The sequence below is a fragment of the Panthera pardus genome, unplaced genomic scaffold, assembly GCF_024362965.1.
Source record: "Panthera pardus isolate Hobbes unplaced genomic scaffold, ASM2436296v1 HiC_scaffold_15, whole genome shotgun sequence".
In the NCBI taxonomy this organism is placed as follows: Eukaryota; Metazoa; Chordata; class Mammalia; order Carnivora; family Felidae; genus Panthera; species Panthera pardus.
In genome coordinates this window covers 9,544,372-9,567,932 of record NW_026526710.1, presented here as the reverse complement: position 1 = coordinate 9,567,932, position 23,561 = coordinate 9,544,372, and the positions used below count along the sequence as shown (strand labels likewise).

General features: G+C 40.4%; 1 protein-coding gene across 4 annotated transcripts in view; it reads left to right on the top strand.

Moving 5' to 3' along the window:
• Positions 1–23,561, top strand: part of TAOK3 (TAO kinase 3) — a 177,824-nt gene that overhangs the window by 142,884 nt on the left and 11,379 nt on the right. For 3 of the 4 annotated variants that reach the window (XM_019467317.2, XM_019467320.2, XM_019467318.2), the window contains exons 14-17: positions 1,283–1,417; positions 9,393–9,629; positions 11,348–11,476; positions 16,781–16,984. In XM_019467317.2, the coding sequence (XP_019322862.2) occupies positions 1,283–1,417; positions 9,393–9,629; positions 11,348–11,476; positions 16,781–16,984 (705 nt within the window). Of the gene's footprint in view, positions 1–696; positions 1,042–1,282; positions 1,418–9,392; positions 9,630–11,347; positions 11,477–16,780; positions 16,985–23,561 lie in introns of those variants that run through there. The other variant, XM_053902089.1, reaches the window with a different exon arrangement.

Here is a 23,561-nt window from a genome sequence, read left to right as displayed (position 1 = left end):
CATAAAAACCTGGATATAAAATTTAATTTCCCTCAAGAATATATGTGTCTTGACTTTTCAAAATTTTAGACTATATAATAAAATTTCGTGTTTTCTAAACCTCTTCAATTTTTGTTTTCTGTTGAAAGAGGAATTATTAAAAAAAAAATTCAAATAGTCATAGACAAAATGCAAAACCGACTTCTCACAAAAGAGAAGTGGATTCTCTTAAAACCCTAGGACAATAAGGGAATTAATTTCTCCTTCCCCTCCTGAACATGTACTATTTAAAAATCCCCCATGGTTGTACATGTTTTTGAGCTATTATTATAGTATCTTTTTCCCTGAAGGGTTAGAGCTACTTACTGACTGACCACTCCATCTTTTATAGAGAAAAGCATCACCCTTTGAAAGCATTTTCCCCTTTAAAACTCATTTAAATTACATTTAAGAAACATCCATTATTACCCTTCCAGGGAATGTTATTTTTCACTGGGCGTTACACCAAGATTAATCATCTCTGCCTATCAAGAAGCACAGATTTGATTAAATCAGCCAAGGGCATTAAATCCCAGCCTCACTCACTCTGGTGACCATACCGAGACTGAGTTGAGGAAGAATTTGTGAAAGTATCATTTGGTTGAAATTGCATGCCTGTCTCTTTAAATCTAAAAAAAAATCCTTTCAGAAGCTGTAGAGAGAAGGTGCTAGAACTGTGTACGATCATGACTGGAAAGCAGGATCCCTCAGTGACTGCCGAATCTTCCCAGCACAAGATAGAGAGGCAGTTCAGCACAAGCCTACACTGGTTCTAGGCAGAACGATGATCCTACCGAACAGATCTCAAATAAAATTAAATTGAGAAAGCAGATCTTTCAAGGGAATGAGGCGGAGGCTCGCTTTTATGTTAAAAGCAACCAGCATCCTCCTTGCTAGACATGGACATGACATTTTTAAAGGAATTATTTGGTTACAGCGTTTTAAGCAAACCGTTCTAAGGAGTCTGTACATTGCATTGTTTTTTCTATTCTTTTTTTCTTTTGCATATATGTAATTCTGGAGGTAAAGAAAAAGCCTGCCAGGGATTCAGAAGGCATCCCACTAGCGATCAGCTGACATTCCTAACTGAAGGCTGCAATGTGTTGCTTATTCATTTTGTACCGTGGGAGCTGCGGGGACTAGCAGAGAGCTAAACTATGCATTTCAAACAGCAGTGCTTGTGCAGAAAGAGGGGTGAGAGAGAGGCAGCCGGCGAGGAAAGAGCACAGCTGGACTTTCTCCTTGTTTTTATCCATTTCTGCAGGATCATGTATTCATAAGGGATGAGGCGGGCCACGGCGATCCCAGGCCTGAGCCGCGGCCTACCCAGTCAGTTCAGAGCCAGGCCCTCCACTACCGGAACAGAGAGCGCTTTGCCACGATCAAATCAGCATCTTTGGTAAGCAAACACCCCTCTACCCACCTTCCCTTCCTTCCCCTCCTCCCCATCTGGCAGCCTCTCGCCCTCCCTGAGCCTCTCTCGGCTTCATGGATGGGAGGAAAGGAGTCAAGAATGTTTTCTCCCTCCTAATAATTTTATTCATTTTAGAAAAAATCTGTTGGCATGGCAACCTGATCTCAGATATTTTAGCATTGTCTACGGCATGGAAAAAAAAAAAAACTGTGTGTGTGTGTGTGTGTGTGTGTGTGTGTATTTATATATGCTGTATATGCAAAATAAAAGGCCTTTGAGATGAAGTTGCTAACCTATCCAAATTTTTAAAAGCTATTTGTCTTTTCATTGAAATAATAACGCTAAAAAATTTTTTTAAAGGTATTTGATGTATGTGTATGCAGGGCACTATGCTTCTTTTTGTATAGATGCATGTGTGTCTGTAATGTATACACACACATCAAAAGATAAAACACAATATATTTTTTCAAATATATCATTGCTGGTTAATGGATGTAATTGTAGAAAATAAGATACTAGCTTCCCAGGGCCGAGTTGCTGGTTCGTTCTGGTTCATTCATTTATTTATTGCAACAATGGTAGTGGCTGCACTTCCCCATTTAACCCCTGAAGAATTCCGTGGCACCAATAAAGCAAGAAGGGCTTTGTAGGAGAGGATAGGGGTGGTTGTGGAAGAAGGGATACTGTAGGATCCTTCAGCATTTTTACTATTGCAAATGTGATTGCTGGATGCCCTTGTAGTAGCAAAAGGGGTGTGTGCTGGAAGAGTTAGTTTTCATGCCTCCTCCCCTTGGCCCCCCACGCGTGCGCGTGCGCGCTCACATACTCACACACACACACACCGCTTCACCCTTGGCACTCTAAACTCTCTTTAATCTTTTGCTTCTGAATCTCACTTCACGGCCAAAAAATTACTGAAATATTCATTGTTTTGCCCAGATTGATGCTAGAGGTCACATGGGCAGAAAGAGTTCGTGTGTACTGCCTGGCTATTACATTTAGAACCTATGATGACATCATCCGAGGCCGACCCAGAAATTGTTTTTCTTGTCCTATTTTTTAAACCTGATTTCCACTTTTATCTCTCAAGTCTTTCAAAAGCTTCGATTATCTTTGGAATGGATAATGGATTATCATCTTAAAATAAATAAATAAATCTAAGGAAAATGGAAGTTAAAGCACCTACATATGGCTGTGCCTGCTGCTGTCTAAAAGCAAGCAATTTAATTGAGACTCCTTATCAGTAAGCCTGCCTTTAAGTTCCTTTGTGTAGAAGTTTCTTGTAATCTCCTTAATGGGCAATTTTTCATTTAAATGAATGTTATACTGTGTAATAGAGATCTAAAAATGTCCATTCTGTGTTTGCTAATGATTGCTAAGCACCTAAAAGACATGCTTCTGAGTCTACATAAAGCATCATGAATTTGTTAATAAATAGCTTCATGTTATGATACCTGACCAAAAAAATATGTTATTTATGTAATATTATTACTTACCACCGACTCTAGTGAGACTTGTATGTCTATCCAGACATGCTCATGTTGAAATAAGAGGAGAAATGGTGAACAGCCACTGAGAGAGCACCAGAAGCAGGTTTTGAATATGAAACAAACATTATACCAAGTGGATTTCCCCCCTGTCTGGGACAGATTCTCTCCTTTTGTCCCCTGCCACACCCTCATTCTCACATCACATATTCATGACCTCTCCTACCTCCGAATGTGATGTTACTACTGCCATGCCACAGTGATCTGAAGTTCACATTTGTGCCTATCAGCCATCGCAGTCGTCTTCTCTGCTTCCCTACTAGGCCACCTCAGGACTATGGGCAAAGTCCTCAGGAACCCCTCTGAATCCTATAGGCTTCCTAGTGCCCAGACAGAGAACAGCTGAGATCAGTCTCTGATGGACTTTGGATTTGCTAAAAGGCTCCCTGCCCCTATATTAAGTGAAAAGCTGAGTAGCTGATAGGCTGTTGCAGTAGCTGCAAGATAAGTTGTTGTATGCAGAAAGCCCTCTCCAAATGTAATGCTTTGGGAGTCATGGTGGGATTGATGGAAGTTTATTAGAGGTCAGTGGTATTTGCATCCAATGGTTTTTAAAGAAGAAAAATGAATGATTAGAAGGGGAAAGTGGTGTGAAAGTGGTGACACAGTTCCATGTCTCATTTTGGACAATCTAATCATTGGTATGGATATTTCAATGTATCTTACCAAGTACTACAGTTCTACGACCTATGTTGTTTTAAAGGTTAATTCCAATAGTCCAATAGGAGTATATAAGTCAGGGCACTGGAATATCAAAAAGAAGTATCCAAATTTTCAAAGTAGATCATGAACCCTACTGCTTTTCATGGATCTCAGCTCAAAGGAAAAGGACTGAAGTTACTTAAATGACATAAAGGTAGGAGCAAGATGCTGAGAAAATGAAAGTCCAGTATAACGAACAATCAAGTCATTGTTGAAACCTCCCTTCACTTCCCATGATTGGTAGCAATACTATGTTGATTGATTGATTTTGGTTTAACTCTTTACAGTCTTCTAAATAGAAGTGCTGGCAAGTCACAGAGTGATTCAAAAGTGAACAGCAAAAAGAAAAAGGAATTTAGAAATTATTTTTTTCAATTAATACATAAATAAATAGATAATGAGTTTATATTTCAGACAGACTTGCAAACTGACAAAAAATTTTATATTCATTAAATTTGTTTTATCAGCCTACCTCTTCTACATAAACCTTAAAGAGGCCTACACCTGTGGTTTTTGCCCTTGGCATTTTTTTGTACATTGTACTTTTGAGTGGGGTTATTGACCAGTGTATGCAGTCCATGGGCTACAGGCTTTTACTGCTAGATGTTTGTACCATTTTGGCCCCTTAACACTGAGATTTTTGTGTTCTTATGCACCGCTGCACAATTACATTTGTAACAAAGGAAAAGCAAGGACTGTGAACCTAGACAGCAGAAGAAACCCTGAGGAAACTTTAGAATCAGGTATATTTGTATTATAATCATTGAAGGGCAGAGATGATTGACCTTATTTTGAAAAACTAGGAAAAAGAAGGGCATATCATGGAACCTTTTTTATTTCATCCTTTCTTTTTCTTCTCCTGTAAGAAAGTTCATATTGGACTGATTCATTATCTGGAGAAAGGAGTTGTTTGTATAGTTCTTCAGAATTTCTCATCTGATTTATTGGGCCTTTGAAATGTGCCTTCCTTAAGTTTTTATTACTGGTGAATGGAGATCCTAATATTTTAATTGGATTAGTAACCCATGAGAGTGTTTTCAGCTGTTGTTACATCTGATGTCATTTCTTAAAATTTCATAATGTCCTGGGTCATATGGTAGTTCCTTCCCATAGTCGATGTTAATATAAAGAGCACCAAGCCCATATCTATCAAACAATTCAGATTTTGATCTTCTGAAGGAATTCTCACTGGAATGAGTGGTCTTACTACACAGGTAAATTTATGTTAGAATACACATTTGGGCCGGGGGCCGGGGTGCCTGGCTAGCTCAGTTGGTAGAGGATGTGACTCTTGATCTTGGAGTCGTGAGATCAAGCCCCATGTTGGGCGTAGAGCCTACTTTAAAAAAAAAAAAAAGAGGAAGAAGAAGAAGAATACACATTAGGGACAGGGGCACAAAACTCTTAGTTTCTAATCTCTAGGAAAGCGTGTAGACAGAAATGATTATTGTTCTATCCCTGCAAACAAATATGGATTCTTTTACTTTAGTTTTACCAGATTTAATAGAAAAGCTCTTATAAAAATGGAGTTTTCATTTTGATTTTAAAAACGCAACCTAATTTTCAGCTAATTATAGAATTGGATACCTGAATGAGTTTGATAGACGAGCATAAAAATATTAGCGCCTCTGCAGTAAATGCTGTTTCACCTTTCATCAGCCCCACTGTTCTGTTTCTAAATGCTTGAAGATGTGTCCTCTTCCTGGATAGTATAAGTGTACCAGAGGATGCTTATCAGAATATTGTGTAGCTCCTCTTTCCTTTCTCTCGGCTTCTTAATCTCACTAAGATCATTACTGATACCATTTTTTCACTTATGCTGCCCAGTCTATATGCCCAACTCCCATGACCAAACTCTCTGAATAAACATGTTGAATGAATGAATGAACAAGTGAATGAGTGAAGTCTCTTCCAGTTGTGCTATCACAGGAGAATTTGGATTTGCAGGTGTACATTTCAAAGTTCTTCATGCCAGTGTTTATGTATAAGGCAGAATTGCCTATTATCCATCATCAATTTTGGTATGAATTTAAATGTTTTTTCCCTAGGTATTCTAAAGAGGGGGGTGTCAAATTTCTAATGTCAAAATGTGACCCGTTGTATTATTTTTTAAGAATTTGCTATAAATTTCATTTATTCTAAGAGCTGAGGTGACCAGTTTTTATCATAAATATCATATGTATTATTTTGATTGCATAAGTTGGCTTTGATCTCTTAAGAGGGTAACATTACCAGCCACCGTGCTTCTCTTTTATGTTCAGTAAGTTGTTTATTACCCCTCTAGTGCAGTGTTCTGAACTTGGTAGGCAGATAGCACACTTTGGATGAAGTAGTGTGTTTTAGGTCCAAATTTTTGCTGGAATTAAATAAGGTAGATGGAATGACTGTAGAAATTTTCCGGAAAAAGTGCAGTCTAACTTTATGGCTCTTAACTTTTATATATTACTCCAGGTACGTGAAATGGTTAATAATTCAGTTTCATAAATTATACATACTTATTTTATAAGCCACAATCTGGATAAAACCAGTACAGTTTTATTGTTAGACTTCCCCTTTCTCTTGGATCTACTTGTTCTGATCTATGTCCGCATCACTGGAAATGCTTGGTGGAGGAAAACAGAGACATACTGCTCAGACCCTGGCAGGACAAGAAAGAGAATCAGCATATATCAGACATCTGTGTGTCAGACACCTTGCTGGGCACAAGTGTTATCCCACTAGTGATCTCATCATAGCAGTGGCTCCTCTTGGGAGACTTCAAGATGTTAAGTAATTTGGCCAAGGTCAGTTATATAGTAAGGGAGAGAATGAGATTTGTGTCCAAGGACCCTACTGGGCATGGCAAGATGCTACTGCCCACTCTTAGTCAATCACAGTTTTGAAACTAGCATTATAAAAACTACTACAGTCACTACATTCCTATAACTTTCTTTCATTTTCAGACTTATTCAGCTTGTAACTTAGACTTACCACTCTCTCCAGCTTTGACTTTTGGGGGTGTTGATTCCTTCCATTACTTAATAACAGAAAGTTCATTCTTTTCTGCCTTGATGAGGTAGACTTCCTCAGGCAATTCAAGAACCATAGGATCTCAGTTCAAATCCTAGGCTTTATAAAAATTAAAGAGGCAAACTACATGTGAAAGGACATTGTAAACTGTATAGCATGATAAAATTTAAAATTATGAGTGATTTTTTTGTTCTGATCAAATAGTATATTCGTAAGACACCCAGTGTAAACTTAAAACATGCAGGTGTACATAACTGTAGATAAAAATATTTTTATGTATCACATTAGACTTCATACATAAAACATCTGGCCATACTTTTATTTAAATTTGTCTACTTTGCTTGAGTATGGAATTCTAAAACTCAGTATCTCTCTATGTGCCTAAGAAGGCAGTCACGTCGAAACGTAGAAAGTTTTGTTGCAACAAATGGAAGGCGATATTAGGAGTTTAAGAAGGTGATTATCCAAATTTCAGGAAGCATTTAGAAGCAATGTGTTTCTCCAGAACCTCAGTGATGTAAATGATAGCATGTTGAGCTTTGTAATTTGTCTTTGCCACATACTTGTGTGATCTGGTGTGCAGTGTGGCCACCCTTTTCACAGGCAGTCACTCACCAGTTAGGATAGAAAATGTTCCTGACACAACTCATTTCCGTTTTATCTTTACGTGCCTGGTTTAGGGAAACACCCATCCTGAGACTATTTGACCACAAGCTAGTCAGACATCCTGCTGGCAAATTTTAAATGTGTCATGATAGCTTTAGGGTGTGCCATGCCTCAGCTTTGGGAATCTGATTAAAGAAGGAATACTAACGCGAAAAAATAAGTTTAGGGATAATACATATCTCAAATGCAAATTACCCTAGAACAGACACTTTACTGCCATAGTTGTATGAAAAACAAGTAAATTCAGAAAGGACTAAATGGGATCCTTTCTGTTGATTGGAATTGTTGTTTCCTGATAGTTGAACTTCAGAAAGGCACAAACATGAGGAAGTGAAATATACACATATATTCCAAATGATTTCTTTCTTTCCTTTTATCATGAAATAGTCCATTAAAAAGAAACATGATATTGTGATGACAAAATAAATTTCCTTTAGAGTGTTAGGTGCCCCTTTGGTGATGCTGTCCTTTTTTTTTGGTCTTGAAATATCTTCTGCTCTTATGTTCTTCATACTTTAAAGAGGGTTGTCCTTTAGAAAAGAGAAATGAATATGAAACCTAGTGTTAGTTTCAGCTGGAAAGGTTTCAAAGTTCGGCTAATGTTTAATGGTATACTTTGATAATACTATCCAGTTACAGAACAGCACTCTCTTGATAGTAAGGACTCAGTCTGGTATGCAGGGACACCTTCTGAAAGGAGCAAAGAAACAAACTGTTCTTTGTACAAAATGCACTTTGACCTATAAACTGAAAATAGTAAAGAGAATTAATAGCACAAAAATTTCTAGTAAAACTTGTTTAAGGGTTAGGTTGGGGAGAATTGGCTTATAGTAGATAGGAGTGACTAAATTACTAGTGAAAAACAAAGCTGAAGTTATAATTTTATAATTAATTTTTTTCCCTGAAACAGGAAAGATGAGAATGAAGTGAGCAGAGAATCTAACAGGAAAATAAAGAGGGGTGACATATTGAAGGAAGGAGTGGAAAATCAGAAAAGGTTTAATAGAAAGAAACAAGAGATGCCCAAACTTATATTTGCAATCTTGAGTTTCTTGAATATTCACTTGAGTGAAGGAAAAATTACTAAGAAAAGTAGCCACCTAAAAATTATAGAAATGCTTTCTCTTCTTTAGGAGAGCAAGTAAATAAATATATTGTAATTTGCTGACATCTCTTCTGGGGGAAGGGGAGGTGGAAGACAGAGGATTTAAAAGAGGAGAGTGTGCTCTCTCTCTCTCTCTGTCTCTTCCTCTTCCTCTCTCTCCCTCCCTCTCTCTCCTTTCACCTTCCATGTCTCCCTCATTCATATTAAGAATCAGGAATAAATCTTGTTCAACTTTAGGAATATACTCAAAATTCCTATTAGAGACATGATCTTTAAAAACAAGCAGTCGGATATAATGCAGTGGTTCTCAACCAGAGGGATTTTGCCCCCCAAGGGACATTTGTCAATGTCTACAGACATTTTTGATTGTCTTGACTTGGGAGGTATGCTGGCGTCTAGTGGGTAGGCCAGAGATGCTGTTAAATATCTTACAATGCAAGGATAGCCCTTCAAAGAATCATCCAGCTCATTGTCAATAGTGTTGAGGTTGAGGAATCCTGGTGTAGTAGAAATAGTGTAACTCTGGAACCTGACAGACCTGGGTCTGAATCCCAGCTCTGTGCCTTACTAGCTATATGACCTTGAGGATACGTATCATGATATATCAAAAATATGTAAATATAGTTCGGCTGAATGAATAAACGAACTCCCTCAGGTCTCAATTTCTTCATCTACAAATTGGGGGTGGTAACATCTACCTCATTAATGAGTAAAATGAGTAAAATGAGTGCGTGAATGAGATGGTTTTCAGGATTAGGGATCAAGAATATAAAGAGCATACAAAATAGCACCTGGTACAGGTGAGCATTCAGCCAATAGGTAAGTTGATGGTGGCAGTGATAGAATTATGCCAGAGGGCTCCTCTACTTTGCCTGAAAGTTTGTCTTCCATGAATCTGGTTACCTGAGTCCTGTTCCCCGACCCAAATCAGGTTACACGACAGATCCATGAGCATGAGCAGGAGAACGAGTTGCGGGAACAGATGTCAGGTTATAAGCGGATGCGGCGCCAGCACCAGAAGCAGCTGATCGCCCTGGAGAACAAGCTGAAGGCTGAGATGGACGAGCACCGCCTCAAGCTACAGAAGGAGGTGGAGACGCATGCCAACAACTCGTCCATCGAGCTGGAGAAGCTGGCCAAGAAGCAAGTGGCTATCATAGAGAAGGAGGTCAGTGTGCACGCTCCTGCCTTGTGCTGTAACCGGGCCAAGCCTGCTCCAGTGGCCTCACGCGAGCAGGAGGCAGGAGAGGTGTGCTTTTTGGTGTTGGAGGGACAATGTTGCTTTGTGGTGATAGTTAAGAGGAGTTAGGTTTTGTGGGGCTACTTAAAATCGTCAATAAAAGTTAGAACAGTTACTGCAGGTATATGTTACGTTCTTGTCTATGCAAATGCATTCTGGGAGTCAATCCCTTGAGGGGGTCTGGGTACAAATAAAAAGAAACAAGGGACTTCTATCCTACAGAAACTTGCAGAGTTAAGACCTGCCACTGTGCCTGCCACACCCACAGTCCTCTTCAAAAGAAAACTGCCCTACAAATAGTCCCTTTTAGTGGTGACAGTCCCTGGCTTCACTGGACTAGGAATGGGCACCTGACCAATGGCAGCGAGTAATTAACCTGGCTATTGCTTACATCTTCTAGGAGACATCTCTCTTCCCCACCCAGGTCCTAAACCAATTTTTAAAACAGAGGAGAGAGTAAGGCAGAGAATCAAAATATGACTTTGATTACTGCTAAGTGTTAAATGGGAGAAGTGATTTATGTCTGAAGGGAAATGCATTAATAATACTGGACAAAACTAAACAGACTCACCTATCTAGGCACTGGAAGCACTAAACCAGTCGCCTTCCATGCCACCCCCTGTAAGACTTACATAGTGTGGGAAAGCAGGGGTGAACGTGTGCTCTCTGGGAATGGAGTGACTGGGGACAGAGTGCCAGGGGTGTCTCGGTAATTAAGCTCTTCTCCACATGGAAGGGAACATCAGAACTGCAGAAGCAGCTTTCCCCCAACAGCCATCAACCTGTGAGGCAGCCTAGCCTGAAAAACCTCTGCCCAAACAGGGATGATATTGGTTAAATAAACCAGTCAGACTCTTTCTTGGGGATTTGGTTTGGTAAAGATGTAAAGAGAGTTGTTAATAATGGGAAAACTGTTGATAATGGAAGCTAAAGGTGAAAAGATACATAAAAAGAACCATGAAGCATAATCCCTTCTCTGTCTCCTAAGTACCTCATCTTACGTATGTGCTGACATAATGGTCCCCTGACACACAGATTTGGTAACTTTCAGGAGCCAACGTTTTTTGGGTTATCTTTTATTTGGTCTGTGTTCTATCCATTTGGGAGCCCTCAAAATGTCCCAGTGTCTGACTGTTGTGGATTGTAGCAGGTGCCTAAGAAAACGAAGTATTATTAGCTTTGCCTGTTGTACTAGAGATGACTCTACCCAGAAATCCAATAGTTGAAATAATTAATCAATTAGAGTTAGGTTCTTGGAAGAAAACTGGCCATAGTTACTTATCCATTTTTATAATTTAACCTGTGAGCTACCTACAATACAAAAAGAAAAAAAAAACTTTTATTATAATCCTTAGTTCACTTTTCATCCCATGTATTTTGTGTGTGTTCAATAAAACATGTTTATGGCTTACCTTCATATTTTTCCCATAGTTGGGAATGTTTTTCAATGGTAAACATTTCCATTTTTTTTAAGATACAAGAGAATCAGAGCAGGCATTTCCTTATTTTGTTTTTTATTAATTCTTTGTTCAAAAAACATTACATTATTCAGCGCTTATGGACTCTTTTCATGCATTGGAGAATACAGGCAACTGAATTCTGTGTGAAGAACAATTTATCCTAGATTGTATATGTCATTTTATCAGGCAAAGGTAGCTGCAGCAGATGAAAAGAAGTTCCAGCAACAGATCTTGGCCCAGCAGAAGAAAGATTTGACAACTTTCTTGGAAAGTCAGAAGAAGCAGTATAAGATTTGTAAGGAAAAAATAAAAGAGGTAAGAGTACCAATAATTGTCATCACCAATTTGCCATTAGAGTGCTTTGAATTTAAGGCCCTCCTGGCTGGCTCAGTCGGTGGAATATGTGATTCTTGATCTCTGGGTTATAAATTCACACCCCATGTTGGGTGTAGAGATTACTTAAAAATAAAATCTTTAAAAAAAAAAAAAAGAATGGTTGGAACTTAAAATTGACTAACCTTACATTGTGATCAACAGTCTAAATCATTGAGTCTTTTTTTCAATAATTTTTTTAGTGTTTATTTATTTTTGAGAGAGAGAGAAAGACAAAGCGTGAGTGGGGGAGGGGCAGAGAGAGAGGGAGATACAGGATCCGAAGCAGGTTCCAGGCTGTGAGCTGTCAGCACAGAGCCTGATGTGGGGCTCGAGCCCACGAACCGTGAGATCATGACCTGACCCAAAGTTGGACCTTTAAGCGACTGAGCCACCCAGGAGCCCCTGATTCTCAAACTTTTATCACCTAAAGGGATTATTAAAATGGATTGCTAACTCACCCCTAGATTTCCTGATTCAGTAGGTCTGGGTGGAATTTGAGATGTGCATTTCTAACAAATTCCCAAGTGATGCTGATGCTGCTAGTCCAGGCATCAGATTTTTTTTTTATGTTTATTTATTTATTTTTGAGAGAGAGAGAGAGTGAGCACAAGTGGGGGAGGGGCAGAGAGAGAGAGACAGAATCGAAAGCAGGCTCCAGGCTCTGAGCTGTCAGCACAGAGCCCGACATGGGGCTCTAACCCACAAACCTTGAGACCATGACCTGAATCGAAGACGAAGTCAGATGCTTAACTGACTGAACCACCCTGGCTCCCCCAGGCATCAGATTTTAAGAATCATTGATCTAACTCTAAACCATTCTTGCCGACTTCCAGTTTATTCTTCAGCCACTTCAGCCAGAGTGATCTTTTCAAACCATAAGTCTCATCATACAACCTCATGATTGTAACAGTCCATTGACTTCCCGTTGCTCTTAGGATAGATCAAAATACTAGAAATCCCGAAGTGATCGGCTGCTAGCCTCCCCTCCAGTGTCGTCTCACACCGCTGTTCCCCCACCTGTTTTCTCTACCCCTGACTCTTCACTGCTCCTGCCACTATGGTCACCTTTTGGTTCTTCAGATGTATCAAGTTCCACTTTTCTCCAAGATCTTTGGAGAAGACTGTTTCTTTTACCAGGATGTTCTCTCCACCCCCACCCTCGACCCCCAATCTTTCCCTCCGCTGTTAATTCTTACTCCCCTCCTTGTAAGACTTAGGATTGTTTATTAATACCTTAACTTAAACATCATTTCCCCAGGGAAGCGTTTCCTGACTGCCTCAACCGAGACAGGTGCCTCTGATTTCATAACACTAGTTTTCAGTTATCCTTTTTTTTTTTTTTTTTCTTCTTGCCCGTGATTGTATCCCTGCACCTGGTACATGTGAATCTCTGGTAAATGAATGATTGATTCCTGAAAGTTTGGTCGTGGACCATTAGTGGACATGGAGAGTCCTCCTGGGGAACTGCAATGTGACCTGAAAGCTCACATGTTTTCAGTTCTGCCACCAGTGCTTATAGGTGAATTGCCTACAATTCCCTAGACTTTCCTTCTCGTAAGACTTAGCATTTCTGATTTGTAGACTACTGGTGTATTAAGGTTTAATAAAATTCAGTATGGGACATTCTTTCAGTTTGTAAAATAATTTATTGGAGCTCATAGTCTCCATTAACAATATGGGACTTAGCAAGGCTCCTCTCCAATTCTTTTTTAATTAGGAAGTGAAAGCAAGTGGGTGGGGGTGAGCCTCAGGATGTTTAGTCCTGCCCAGATGAGCCACTGGTGATTGTTGGGACTGACAGAATTTTGTATTTAATCCCCACTGCCTAACTGGGAAAAATCTCTGACACTATAAGGTCTAGAAAACCAGACTGGGGGTGCCTGGGTGGCTCAGTCAGTTAAGCGTGCAACTTCAGCTCAGGTCATGATCTTCCGGTTCGTGGGTTTGAGCCCCGCATCAGGCTCTGTACTAACAGCATGGAGCCTGGAACCTGCTTCAGATTCTGTGTGTGTCTTTCTCTCTCTGCCCTTACCCTGCTCATGGTCTGTCTGTCTCTCTCTCTCTCTCAACAATAAACATTAAAAAATTAAAAAAAAAAAGAAAAAGAAAAAGAAAAGAAAACCAGACTGTAGGGAGAAATAGCCTAACTAAGAAGGTTCATATTCTGTCTATTTTCTCTGAGTTATTGCTTGAGCCTAATTATTACATCATGATGGAAAGATGTTACTGGATCACAGGATAACATTGACTTTTCCCTAAGAAATTTAAAATGTTCTCATTTGCAGTTACATTCTGATGTCTAACACTATGCGTTCACTCACTTTCTGCGGCCACACTTTGTGACTGCAGCCACCATTTTGAACTTTTATAATACTAAGGTATTTGGAGATTGCATGAACTCAGCCTGTAGAAGATTCTCCCACAGAACAGCATTTGAGAATCCTCACTCAGTCCTCAGGCATAGGCTATTTTTGGTACTCAGATTTATGAGTGCAGGAAACCACAGGCCTAAACTTATAAGCCTTTCAACACGCTCATGAAGAAAAAACAAGCCTAAACTCAGTTTGAGATAGCCTCAATAAGCCTTTCTGTGCAAGGCTAATCCCCCTTATGAAGTAAAGCTTAGTTCTATGTAAGGTGGCACGTATATTTAGATACTGATATATTAAAGGTATTGCCCTTGGAGTGACAGAACAATCTCCATTATCCTCACTGTTTGATAGATGACAGGGGTGTGAGCGATACAGGATGACAGATGGTCCAGAAATAATTTATTCTTTTTTTTTTTTTGATAAACAATAACATTTTATAATAACAGTTTCTAGTATTTGTAAAATACTAGAAATTTGTAAACTTTTTATGTTGAGACAATTATAGATTCACATGCAGTTGCAAGAAACAATGCAGAGAGATCCAGTATACCGATTACCCAGTTTCCCCCACTGTAATATCTTGCTCAAGTGTAATGCAATATCACAAACAAGACATTGACATTGATAGTCAAGACACAGAACATTTCCATCACCACAGGGATCCCTCATGTTGTATGTTAAAGCCACACTCACTTCCCTACAGAAAGAATTTATTCTTGATTTTAGAGTGAGGTTTGCTTGTTTTTGTTTTTTGTTTTTTTGTTTTGTTTTTGTTTTTGAGAGAGAGAGAGAGAGTGCTCGAGTGAGCAAAAAAGCAAGCCCAAGCGAGGGAGGGGCAGAGGGAGAGGGAGAGAATTCCAAGCTGGCTCCACACTCAGCACACAGACTGACGCAGGACTCAATCCCGCAGTTGTGACATGATGACCTGAGCCAAACTCAAGAGTCGGACGCCCAACCGACTGAGCCACGCAAGTGCCCCAGGAGTGCGTTTTCACAGTCACATTTGGATTTGGGTGTGCAATGTAGTGGTTAATGCCAAACCTAGTAGTGAAGTCATGGCATCAGGAGACGAGTCACCCAGCCTCGCTGATGTGATCCCAGTTTACTCCATGCTCCATGCAGCCTGCTCTCTTGTTGACTCTGCTGTTTCACTCAAGACTTCACTAGAACAGGAAAGTTGAAAATTGATTTACAAGGACTTCTTGTTTAAGGGCAAGCATACTGTAAATAGTGTTGATGTCCATATCACAAAACATCAGGTAAAATAGATATTAGCATTTGAAGGAGATTTTCACTAAGCAGTCAGCCAAATCTTATAGATCAAGCTGTTGGTATGAACAATATGAACAAAAAAGAGTGCACTGTGCTTTCTCTAAAAATGGTCTTCTTGCTTCCTCCATAGAGTAAAGTAACATCTTAAGGGTTCCAATTCCCCACTTTCTTCTCTTTACCCTTATGGTCTAGAGTAGTTATGAATTTTGTCCTTTTGGAAATGGTTCATTTACCCACTCATACCAAGTAAAGGATACTTTTTTCCTGGGGCACCCGGGAGGCTCAGTCGGTTAAGCATCTGACTTTGGCTCAGATCATGATCTCACAGTTCGTGGGTTCAAGCCCTGCATTGGGCTCTGCGCTGACAGTGCAGAGCCTGCTTGGGATTCTCTCTCTCTCTTTCTCTCTGCCCCTCCCCCGTGCATGTGTGCATTCTCTCTCTTTCTCTCAAAATAAACAAACAAACAAACTTAACAAAAAAAGGAATGCTTTCTGAAATTCACACTAGAGACATTTGCAGAGTTACCTCCTGCCTGTGAAATCTGTCTGCTTCTCCCAGCCTTGTCTTCTTTACTCTTGCTCCACATGGCAGCAGGTTATCTTTTCGAGATGCATCTCATCCTGTCACTCCCACATGTATAAAATCCTTGTCTCCTGTGCTACAGATCAGTGTCCTTAACTTGGCCTATGAGGCCTCTGAGGGTCCTGCTTCATCTCATGTCACACTGCACCCACCACCCTGGGCCTTCTCTCCGCTCCTCAGTTGCACCATGTTTCAAATAACCCACCTGATTTAGCACATGCCGTTTCCTCTGCCCAGAGTTTTCTCCCTTCTCCTCTTTCGTTGGTTAGCTCCTACAAGTTTTTCAAATTTCAGCTTAGTTTTTACCGAGATCCAATATATTCTTTAAAAAAAAAATCTTTTAATGTGTGTTCATTTTTTGAGAGACAGAGATGGAGACAGAGTGCGAGCAGAGGGAGAGGGAGACACAGAATCCCAAGCAGGCTCCAGACCCCGAGCTGTCAGCACAGAGCCCGACGCGGGTCTCGAACTCACAAACCGTGAGATCGTGACCTGAACCGAAGTCTGGCGCTTAGCCGACTGAGCCACGCAGGCGCCCCTCAAATAGGTTCTTTTAAACAAACATCCTTGTAGAACCAAGTCCTCCACCTGCACGGCAGCTGTGGCAGTAATTTTCGGTTCATTTCTCTGGTTCTTTGATTAATTACTGATTCCACATTGTGGCGCCCCACGATGGTGGTTATCGTGTTCTTTTGCTTACCATTGCATCCTTGTGCCTTGCACAGTGCCTGTCACATGATGAGAACTCAGTAAGTGTACGTTGATTGAATGAGGGAGCCGGTTATTTCCGAGGCTGAGAAGCCAGAGACCTGGGAAGTAGCAGGCCTCCCTGGCACTTAAATAATCAGTAAATGCAAGTTGGGAGAGAAGGATTGCAGCACCAAGTATTCCTGTCCTTGTTCTCAGTTGCTTTCCCAGCAATTTCATCTACCATATTGTAAGAAACTATCAGTTCCTTTGCTCGATGAGACCAGCAAGTTTTTTGTTTTGCTTTGTTTTGTTCCTCTTTTTGTGAAGGAGATGAATGAGGACCATAGCACACCCAAGAAAGAAAAGCAAGAGCGGATATCCAAGCATAAAGAGAACTTGCAGCACACGCAGGCTGAAGAGGAAGCCCACCTTCTCACCCAGCAGAGACTGTACTACGACAAAAACTGTCGTTTCTTCAAGCGGAAAATAATGATCAAGCGGCACGAGGTGGAGCAGCAGAACATTCGGGAGGTATTTATTACATTCATAACCGCCATCCCTGACTTACGAGACAGTAGGCTTTGTGAGGATCGTCCCTGTCTGTTTGTCCGGCCTTATATCCTTCACGTTTATAGTCTTTTTTTTTTTTTTTTTTTAAATGTTTACTTATTTTTGAGAGACAGAAAAACAGAGTGCAAGCTGGGGAGGGGCGGAGAGAGAGAGGGAGACACGGAACCCGAAGCAGGTTCCAGGCTCCGAGCTGTCAGCACAAAGCCTGACATGGGGCTCGAACCCACAAACTGCGAGATGGTGACCTGAGCCGAAGTCGGACGCTCAACTGACTAAGCCACCCAGGCACCCCATGTTTATAGTCTTTATTGACACGCCTGACCCAAAGCAGGTATGCAAAAGTAGTCAGGGAATGAATTCACCACTGAGTAGAAGAAGAAAGCCCATTTACAGAACGAGGAATCAACATTTTCCAAATAAATGTCACAGTTTTATCGAACACCTATTATAAGCTATAGTATGCGGTGGAGAATCAAAGGAAGTAAAATAGAGAATTTCTGCCTTCAGCCTGCGTGTCAAACAGTTGTGTTTTTGTGGCTCCACGTGAAACACAAAGTGATGGTATGATGCTCTACAGTTAAGTCATTCAGGCATCCGGTGCCACCTTAGTGCCAGGCGTTGTGCTGGTGATGCCAGGACTGCGGAGTTGTTGTGTATACATCCCGCCTTCCAGCAGCCTAAGTCTGAGGAGAAACAGACATGTGACAGGCTGGTTACAACGTAACAGGTCAGGTACAACAGTGGACCTATAAATGAAGCGTCCTGGGAATACAGTCATGAAAGGGCTGAGAGGGCTCAGGGCCTGATGAGAAGCTGAGTGTTTGGGGTGTACGAAGTGGAATGTCAGAACAAGGGGAGTCAGAAGCAGAATGCAGAGGGCCTTCCTTGTTAAGACATGTTATTTCCATTTTAGCCTGAAGGCAGTTGCATCACCGTCCTAGGGGTTGCAGCAGGGGAGTGAGGAGAGTTTTCTTTGAAAGACCTAGTGCACCAGTGTGAGGCTAGGCTACAGCAGGAAGAAGCCAAGTACAGTGAGGTCAGCCAGGACGTTCTTTCTCTAGGTCCACCTGGAAGAGGCATGGGGGGAGATTGGATCTGAGTGACATTTCTGAAGCAGAACTGACAGTAATTCCAACCAAACGGCATAAGAATTTCGGGAGAGAGAGGGGTCAAAAATGGCTTCAAAGTTTCTAATTTGGGAAACTGGATGAATAAGACATTATTCACTGAGATGAGCACAGAATGTGACTCAGTCGCAGATACAAAGTTCAGTAAGAAATCGTTGTGACCTGGAGTAATCAGGGAAACCCTCACAAATGAGCTAGCATGGTAAAAATATCAAAGTCTGCGAAAAACCCAGTGTTCGTCTGCGCGAGGGAAAGAAGCACCAAAGGCACGTTTATGGAATGAGCATCGGTACATTCTGAGCTCCTTGGGGGGCAGCATTCAACTGGGAGGGAAGAAGGATGGAGCAAACTAAAATTTATCAAATACATGCAATGAGCCAGGCCCAAGCCCTTTGTCTGTGTTGTCTTGTCTCATTGGAAGAGAGACAAACCGCTGCACATTTTTGAGCCAGGCAGTGAGTGATATGCTAATACTGTGCGTTAGAGAGATTAGCCCAGTTTGGTTGATGGCAGTTCACAGATGGATTCTAGCACGCATTCTCAGTGGGGGGTGGTACTGCCTCCGGGGGAGTAAGCATAGGCTCTTGTGGGAGAGCGGTCTCAGATATTACAATGGCCACAGTACATACAGGGATATACAGTGTATCAGGTAGTGTTCATTCACCTTTTAGGGGAGGGGAAAACCTAGAAAGCTCCTGGTGATGAAAACATAAAAATGATGATAATGGAAAAAGAAAAAAAAAAAAAAGACAAGAAGAAGAAGGTTGAGAAACATTGGGTTAGGGGGAAGAAACTGCAAGCAAAGTGATCAGGTGGTAGGAAATAGGGCACAGACAAAGATGATGGTGGCACGTGTCCAACAGGCGGATTTGAAACGTATTTTGAATATAAAATAAACAGGATTTGGCATACCGTAGGATATGAGAGGAAAGATGAGGGTAGAATCAAAGTTATTTCTAGGGTTCAAGGCGTGGTTACATGTAAATTTGGTCAGAGACAGAGAAGCCTAGAGAGAGGTGACAGTAAGAAACTGATTAATTCCATATTAGACATGTTGCCATATTTGTTAGAAGGCGAAAAAGCCCAGTAGCCATTTGGAAATAAGATGTTTGGGATTCTTTTCATCTGGCAGTTATTTCTATTCTGATAGCACGTATTTGGAAGAAGTGTAAAGCCAAGGGAACGATCAGTGCCAATAAAAGCTGTAGAAGAAAATTATTCCTCAAAAGTTATAGAGAATGTTATTTGTGACTTCACTAGAATCAGGTTCTAGTCAACTGAGTGAAGAATGACTCTTATAAGGGTACTTTTTTAAGAGTCTAAGTTTTTATGTACAAAAGTAATGCAAGAACATTGAAACAAAAGACAAACACAGAAAAATACATAGTTGAGTAGTGAAAGTTCTTGATAATCCCATGCCACCCAGTGTCTACCCTGACTACCATTAATTTGGCATCTGTATTTCCAGATTTCTTTTTCCTTGTATGTATGTACTCATACATTCAGCTTATATAAAACTTTAACTTTACAAAAATAAGGTTACATTAGTATCAGTGGGTTTATTTGATTTGCAAGCCATAGAAACAAATTCTGGCTGCATGAGCGTGGAAAGGAATTTATTGGAAGGATATGTGGTAGATAACAGCGGTGAAGAACCAAGCTGGAAAAGATGAAGAATCAAGCTGGAAAAGCAAACTCTGTGACCTAGAGAGCAAGAGCCTAATGGACATTCCTCAGAGCACTGCCATTTGGTTGTATTTCCTCCCACCATATTTAATCTTTGTATCATTTCAGCTTCAGATTCAAATTCCTAGGAGGGCTACTCTCTGATTACAGATAGGGTGGAGGAGTTTCTCAAGCAAAAAGAGGAGCCTGTTAACAAGAGAAGGGAAATGGATACTGAACCTACAAAAATGTCTAGTATACTGTTTTGTAACTCTTCTCTTTCTTTTTCTCATTTACTCTCTAGGACATACAGCCCTATGTGGTTCTTTTTAACCATTAATAGTAAACCCTGGGGGTATGGCTATAAAATTATTTATTTAATGACATACTTCTCAGTGGATATTTTGTTGACGTTTTATAATATTACTAACAGTGCCACAGGGAGCATCTTTGTACACAGATCTTTTTACATATATGCAAATATTTTGTAGGATATATCCTCAGAAGTGGAGTCTCTGGGTCACAGTGTATATATGTAAAATTTTAATAGATATTGCCAAACTGCCCTCTAGGGGTTTTACTCCCACCAAAAAGAGCACTTGTCTTTCTATTTCTTTGCCAAAACTGAGTATGAGCAATCCTTTTAATTAATGGAAACGTTTAAAAGGACCACCATAGACTGGGTTGAGCCTCTTCCTCTGTCATCACAGATGCTCGTATTTTCTAACCAGTTATGAAACCAAGAACTGAAACTAAGAAAGCGTTAAATGTCATAGGCTAACAACATCTCCATTAAAAGTCTGAACTCTAGTTCTTACTCAGCCTCATCGGGCATGAGGACAAAATGTTTTACTTGAGCGAGATCAACTCGCTTTAAAGAAGTCAGTAGCACTTGGCTCGTGGCTGGGAAGGGTTTATTATGGGACACGGCCTGGATTCACAGCTTACACAGGACGTAGGGTCTTATATAGTATGGTGATGTGTTCAGGGGCCGTGGTGTATGAAAAGTACATGTGTTTTGACACTAAGCTCTCTCTCAGCTTGGGGAGATGCACACAGCGTGTGATGTGAGCCAAGGGAAAGGGGGCCCTCGTGTCTCTCAGCTTAAACCGCCTCCAGGGCATATAGGCGTGGAGTGCGTTGTGGGCAAAAACACTCGTACATTAAATCTGCTTTTGTTTTTGTTCAGCTCACTTTATTTAATTGGTATGAGCTAAAGGTGTGCACATGGGCGCACAGTACGTTGTGTCATTTGTACAGATGAAACAACCCCTGCATCGTGTCTAGCCAGAACAGAGGGATTCTTCAGAATATTGTGTCACAGGCTGAAAGACAGCGTAACGCAGGAAAACGTAAACCATTCTCTGGGACATCTTTTAATGGGAACTGTTGAAAATCCCCAAACCTGAGCTTTAGCCTTAGTTCTGCTTTATGGAAATTGAATGATCTTATGTTAGTCTCTCAATTCCCAAATGTTTTACTGTCATAGGTAAAAGGGGTAAGTCCTTGCAATCTTAACACCTCATAGGGTTGCAGTGGGCATGGAATGAGATGCAAGAAATCACCTTTAAAAACTGAAAGCACATTACACTTTTTTATGTAGGCACAGCAATAGGCTCATAAAAAGTCAAAATAATAATAATAATAATAATAATAATAATAATAATAATAATGGCAGCTTATCAACTTATGTCTCAGCAACCCAGATGTATGAATTCATTATCGTGTTTCTCTCACTTTTTAAATCATTTATAAACACTAGATTTGAGATATTATATGCACATTTTCCCTTCTGAACACAGAAAAATAATAATGATACGTTAATATGTTCCAAAGCATGTTCTTATGATCTTTCATTTCTTCACAAAGAATCATAGTTCATGGTGTAGGTACTGTTATCCTCACTTTACACGTGAGGAAACTAAAACATATATTAAAAGGCTTGCCCAACATCATACATAATGACTGACTCATACACCCTGAATATTTTCCTGTCACTTCTCAAACTTTACAATACATCAGAATTAGCTGGGTGGCATGTTATTAAAACCAGTCACCTGTAGCCCTGGCATTTCAGTTGCAGATATCCTGTGGCTAGCATCCTGAAACATCCCGTTAGACGTAAAGGAAACCGTTTGATCTCTTCTGAAAGTGTTGTTTGCTTTGTCTTGTATTTTGTCCCCCCCATATGTTTCGGGGTTCTGGGCAGCCCAGACTCAGTTTGGACTTCTCAGTGTAGGAAAACATGTAATGAAATAAGTGTCCAGTATTGGGAGACCTGGTACTCAAAGGTTAAAAATGAAATAGTAATCTAGGAACAGGACCTCTACCAATTTAAAGGGCTTTCCTTGGCTTTTCTCTTGGTCACTGGCCTAGAATAGCTTTAGTCTCTGAGGCCTCGCCATCCTTTGGTGCCACCTAGGGGCCAGTTATTGGTTTTTAAAAGAAGACCATTTGATGGTCCAGGTAGAAGAAAAATAAAACTAGGGAAAGCAAAATGCAGGAGGGAATGGGGAGCGATGCTCTAGGAGATTATCTTTTTCCCTTAAAACAAATACAAATTGCATTTATACTTTAGATATTTCCCCACTAGCAAACATGCTCCCTGAGGGGATGTACTTGTTCATGGCTCTATCCCTAGTGCCTACAGCAGTGCCTGACACATAGGACGTGTGCAACAAATATTTGTTGAATAAACAAATGAGTGATTAGGGACTTTGCTCCAGTAATAGATGCTGTGCTGTTTCAAGGACTTCTCTTCAAATGCATACAAGGCCCAAGTATGCAAGATATTCTCACCAACACCAATATACACATGTTATTGATATTGTATGAAAATAAATGACTTGCATTTTCTCCCATAGTGGATGCCATCAGAGAAGAGAGGCACTCTTGTTCTAACTGAAAGTCCAACTCACAAGCCTTCTTCTTTCCTTGACCTTCTTAACTAATAGTAATACCAACCTCTGCAGAAATCTTACAGCATAAAGTTTGCCTCTTTTATAGCACTTACCACTTTCAACATTGTTCTTTCTCTTTTTTTTAATTTATACGTAAAACCTACTTCCTTGTGTTAATTAAGGTTCTTTTGTCTGTATGTTAGTAAAATTTATTTGAGCTTGTTTAAGCCAAAACCAGGGAATTCATTACAGAAATATAGAAATATTTTGTAAAACCCAATAGCAATAATACAGCTGGTGTACAGGACAGCTTACCAGTTAGGAATATGGGCATCAGCATATTCCCTGCATGTCTGTCTTCTTTTTCATTCTTTATGTTCTGAAGTCCAGCTTTCTCTAACCCTCAGCCCACCTAGCAGTGGGTGGCCACCACATATGTAGTTTTTATATGCCCCTCAGTTCCAGCCACACTTAGAGGCTAACTGTCTCTGCATCCCAATTCCAAATTCCCAGGAGAGAAAACGGATTGATTCACTTGGCTGTGAGTTGAGCATATAGCACTTCAACAACTGTGTAGTACACTTCCCTACTAGAGTGTTAGCAAGTTGAGGACAGAATCATGGCTTAGTAAACATTTTTAAGTACCCAGAGCACAGGGTTCAGATCTTGGATATGGTGCCATTTAGGAAATATTCTTGAACTGGTGAGTGAAAAGGTATCACCCGACTACCTCTCTCTTTTTTTTTTTCTAGTTTTCTTTCTTTCTTTCCCCCCTTAAAGACAGAAAAACAAACATACAAGGCAGGACAAAAAGTAAAAGAAAAGAAAGACAGACAGACATGAGTA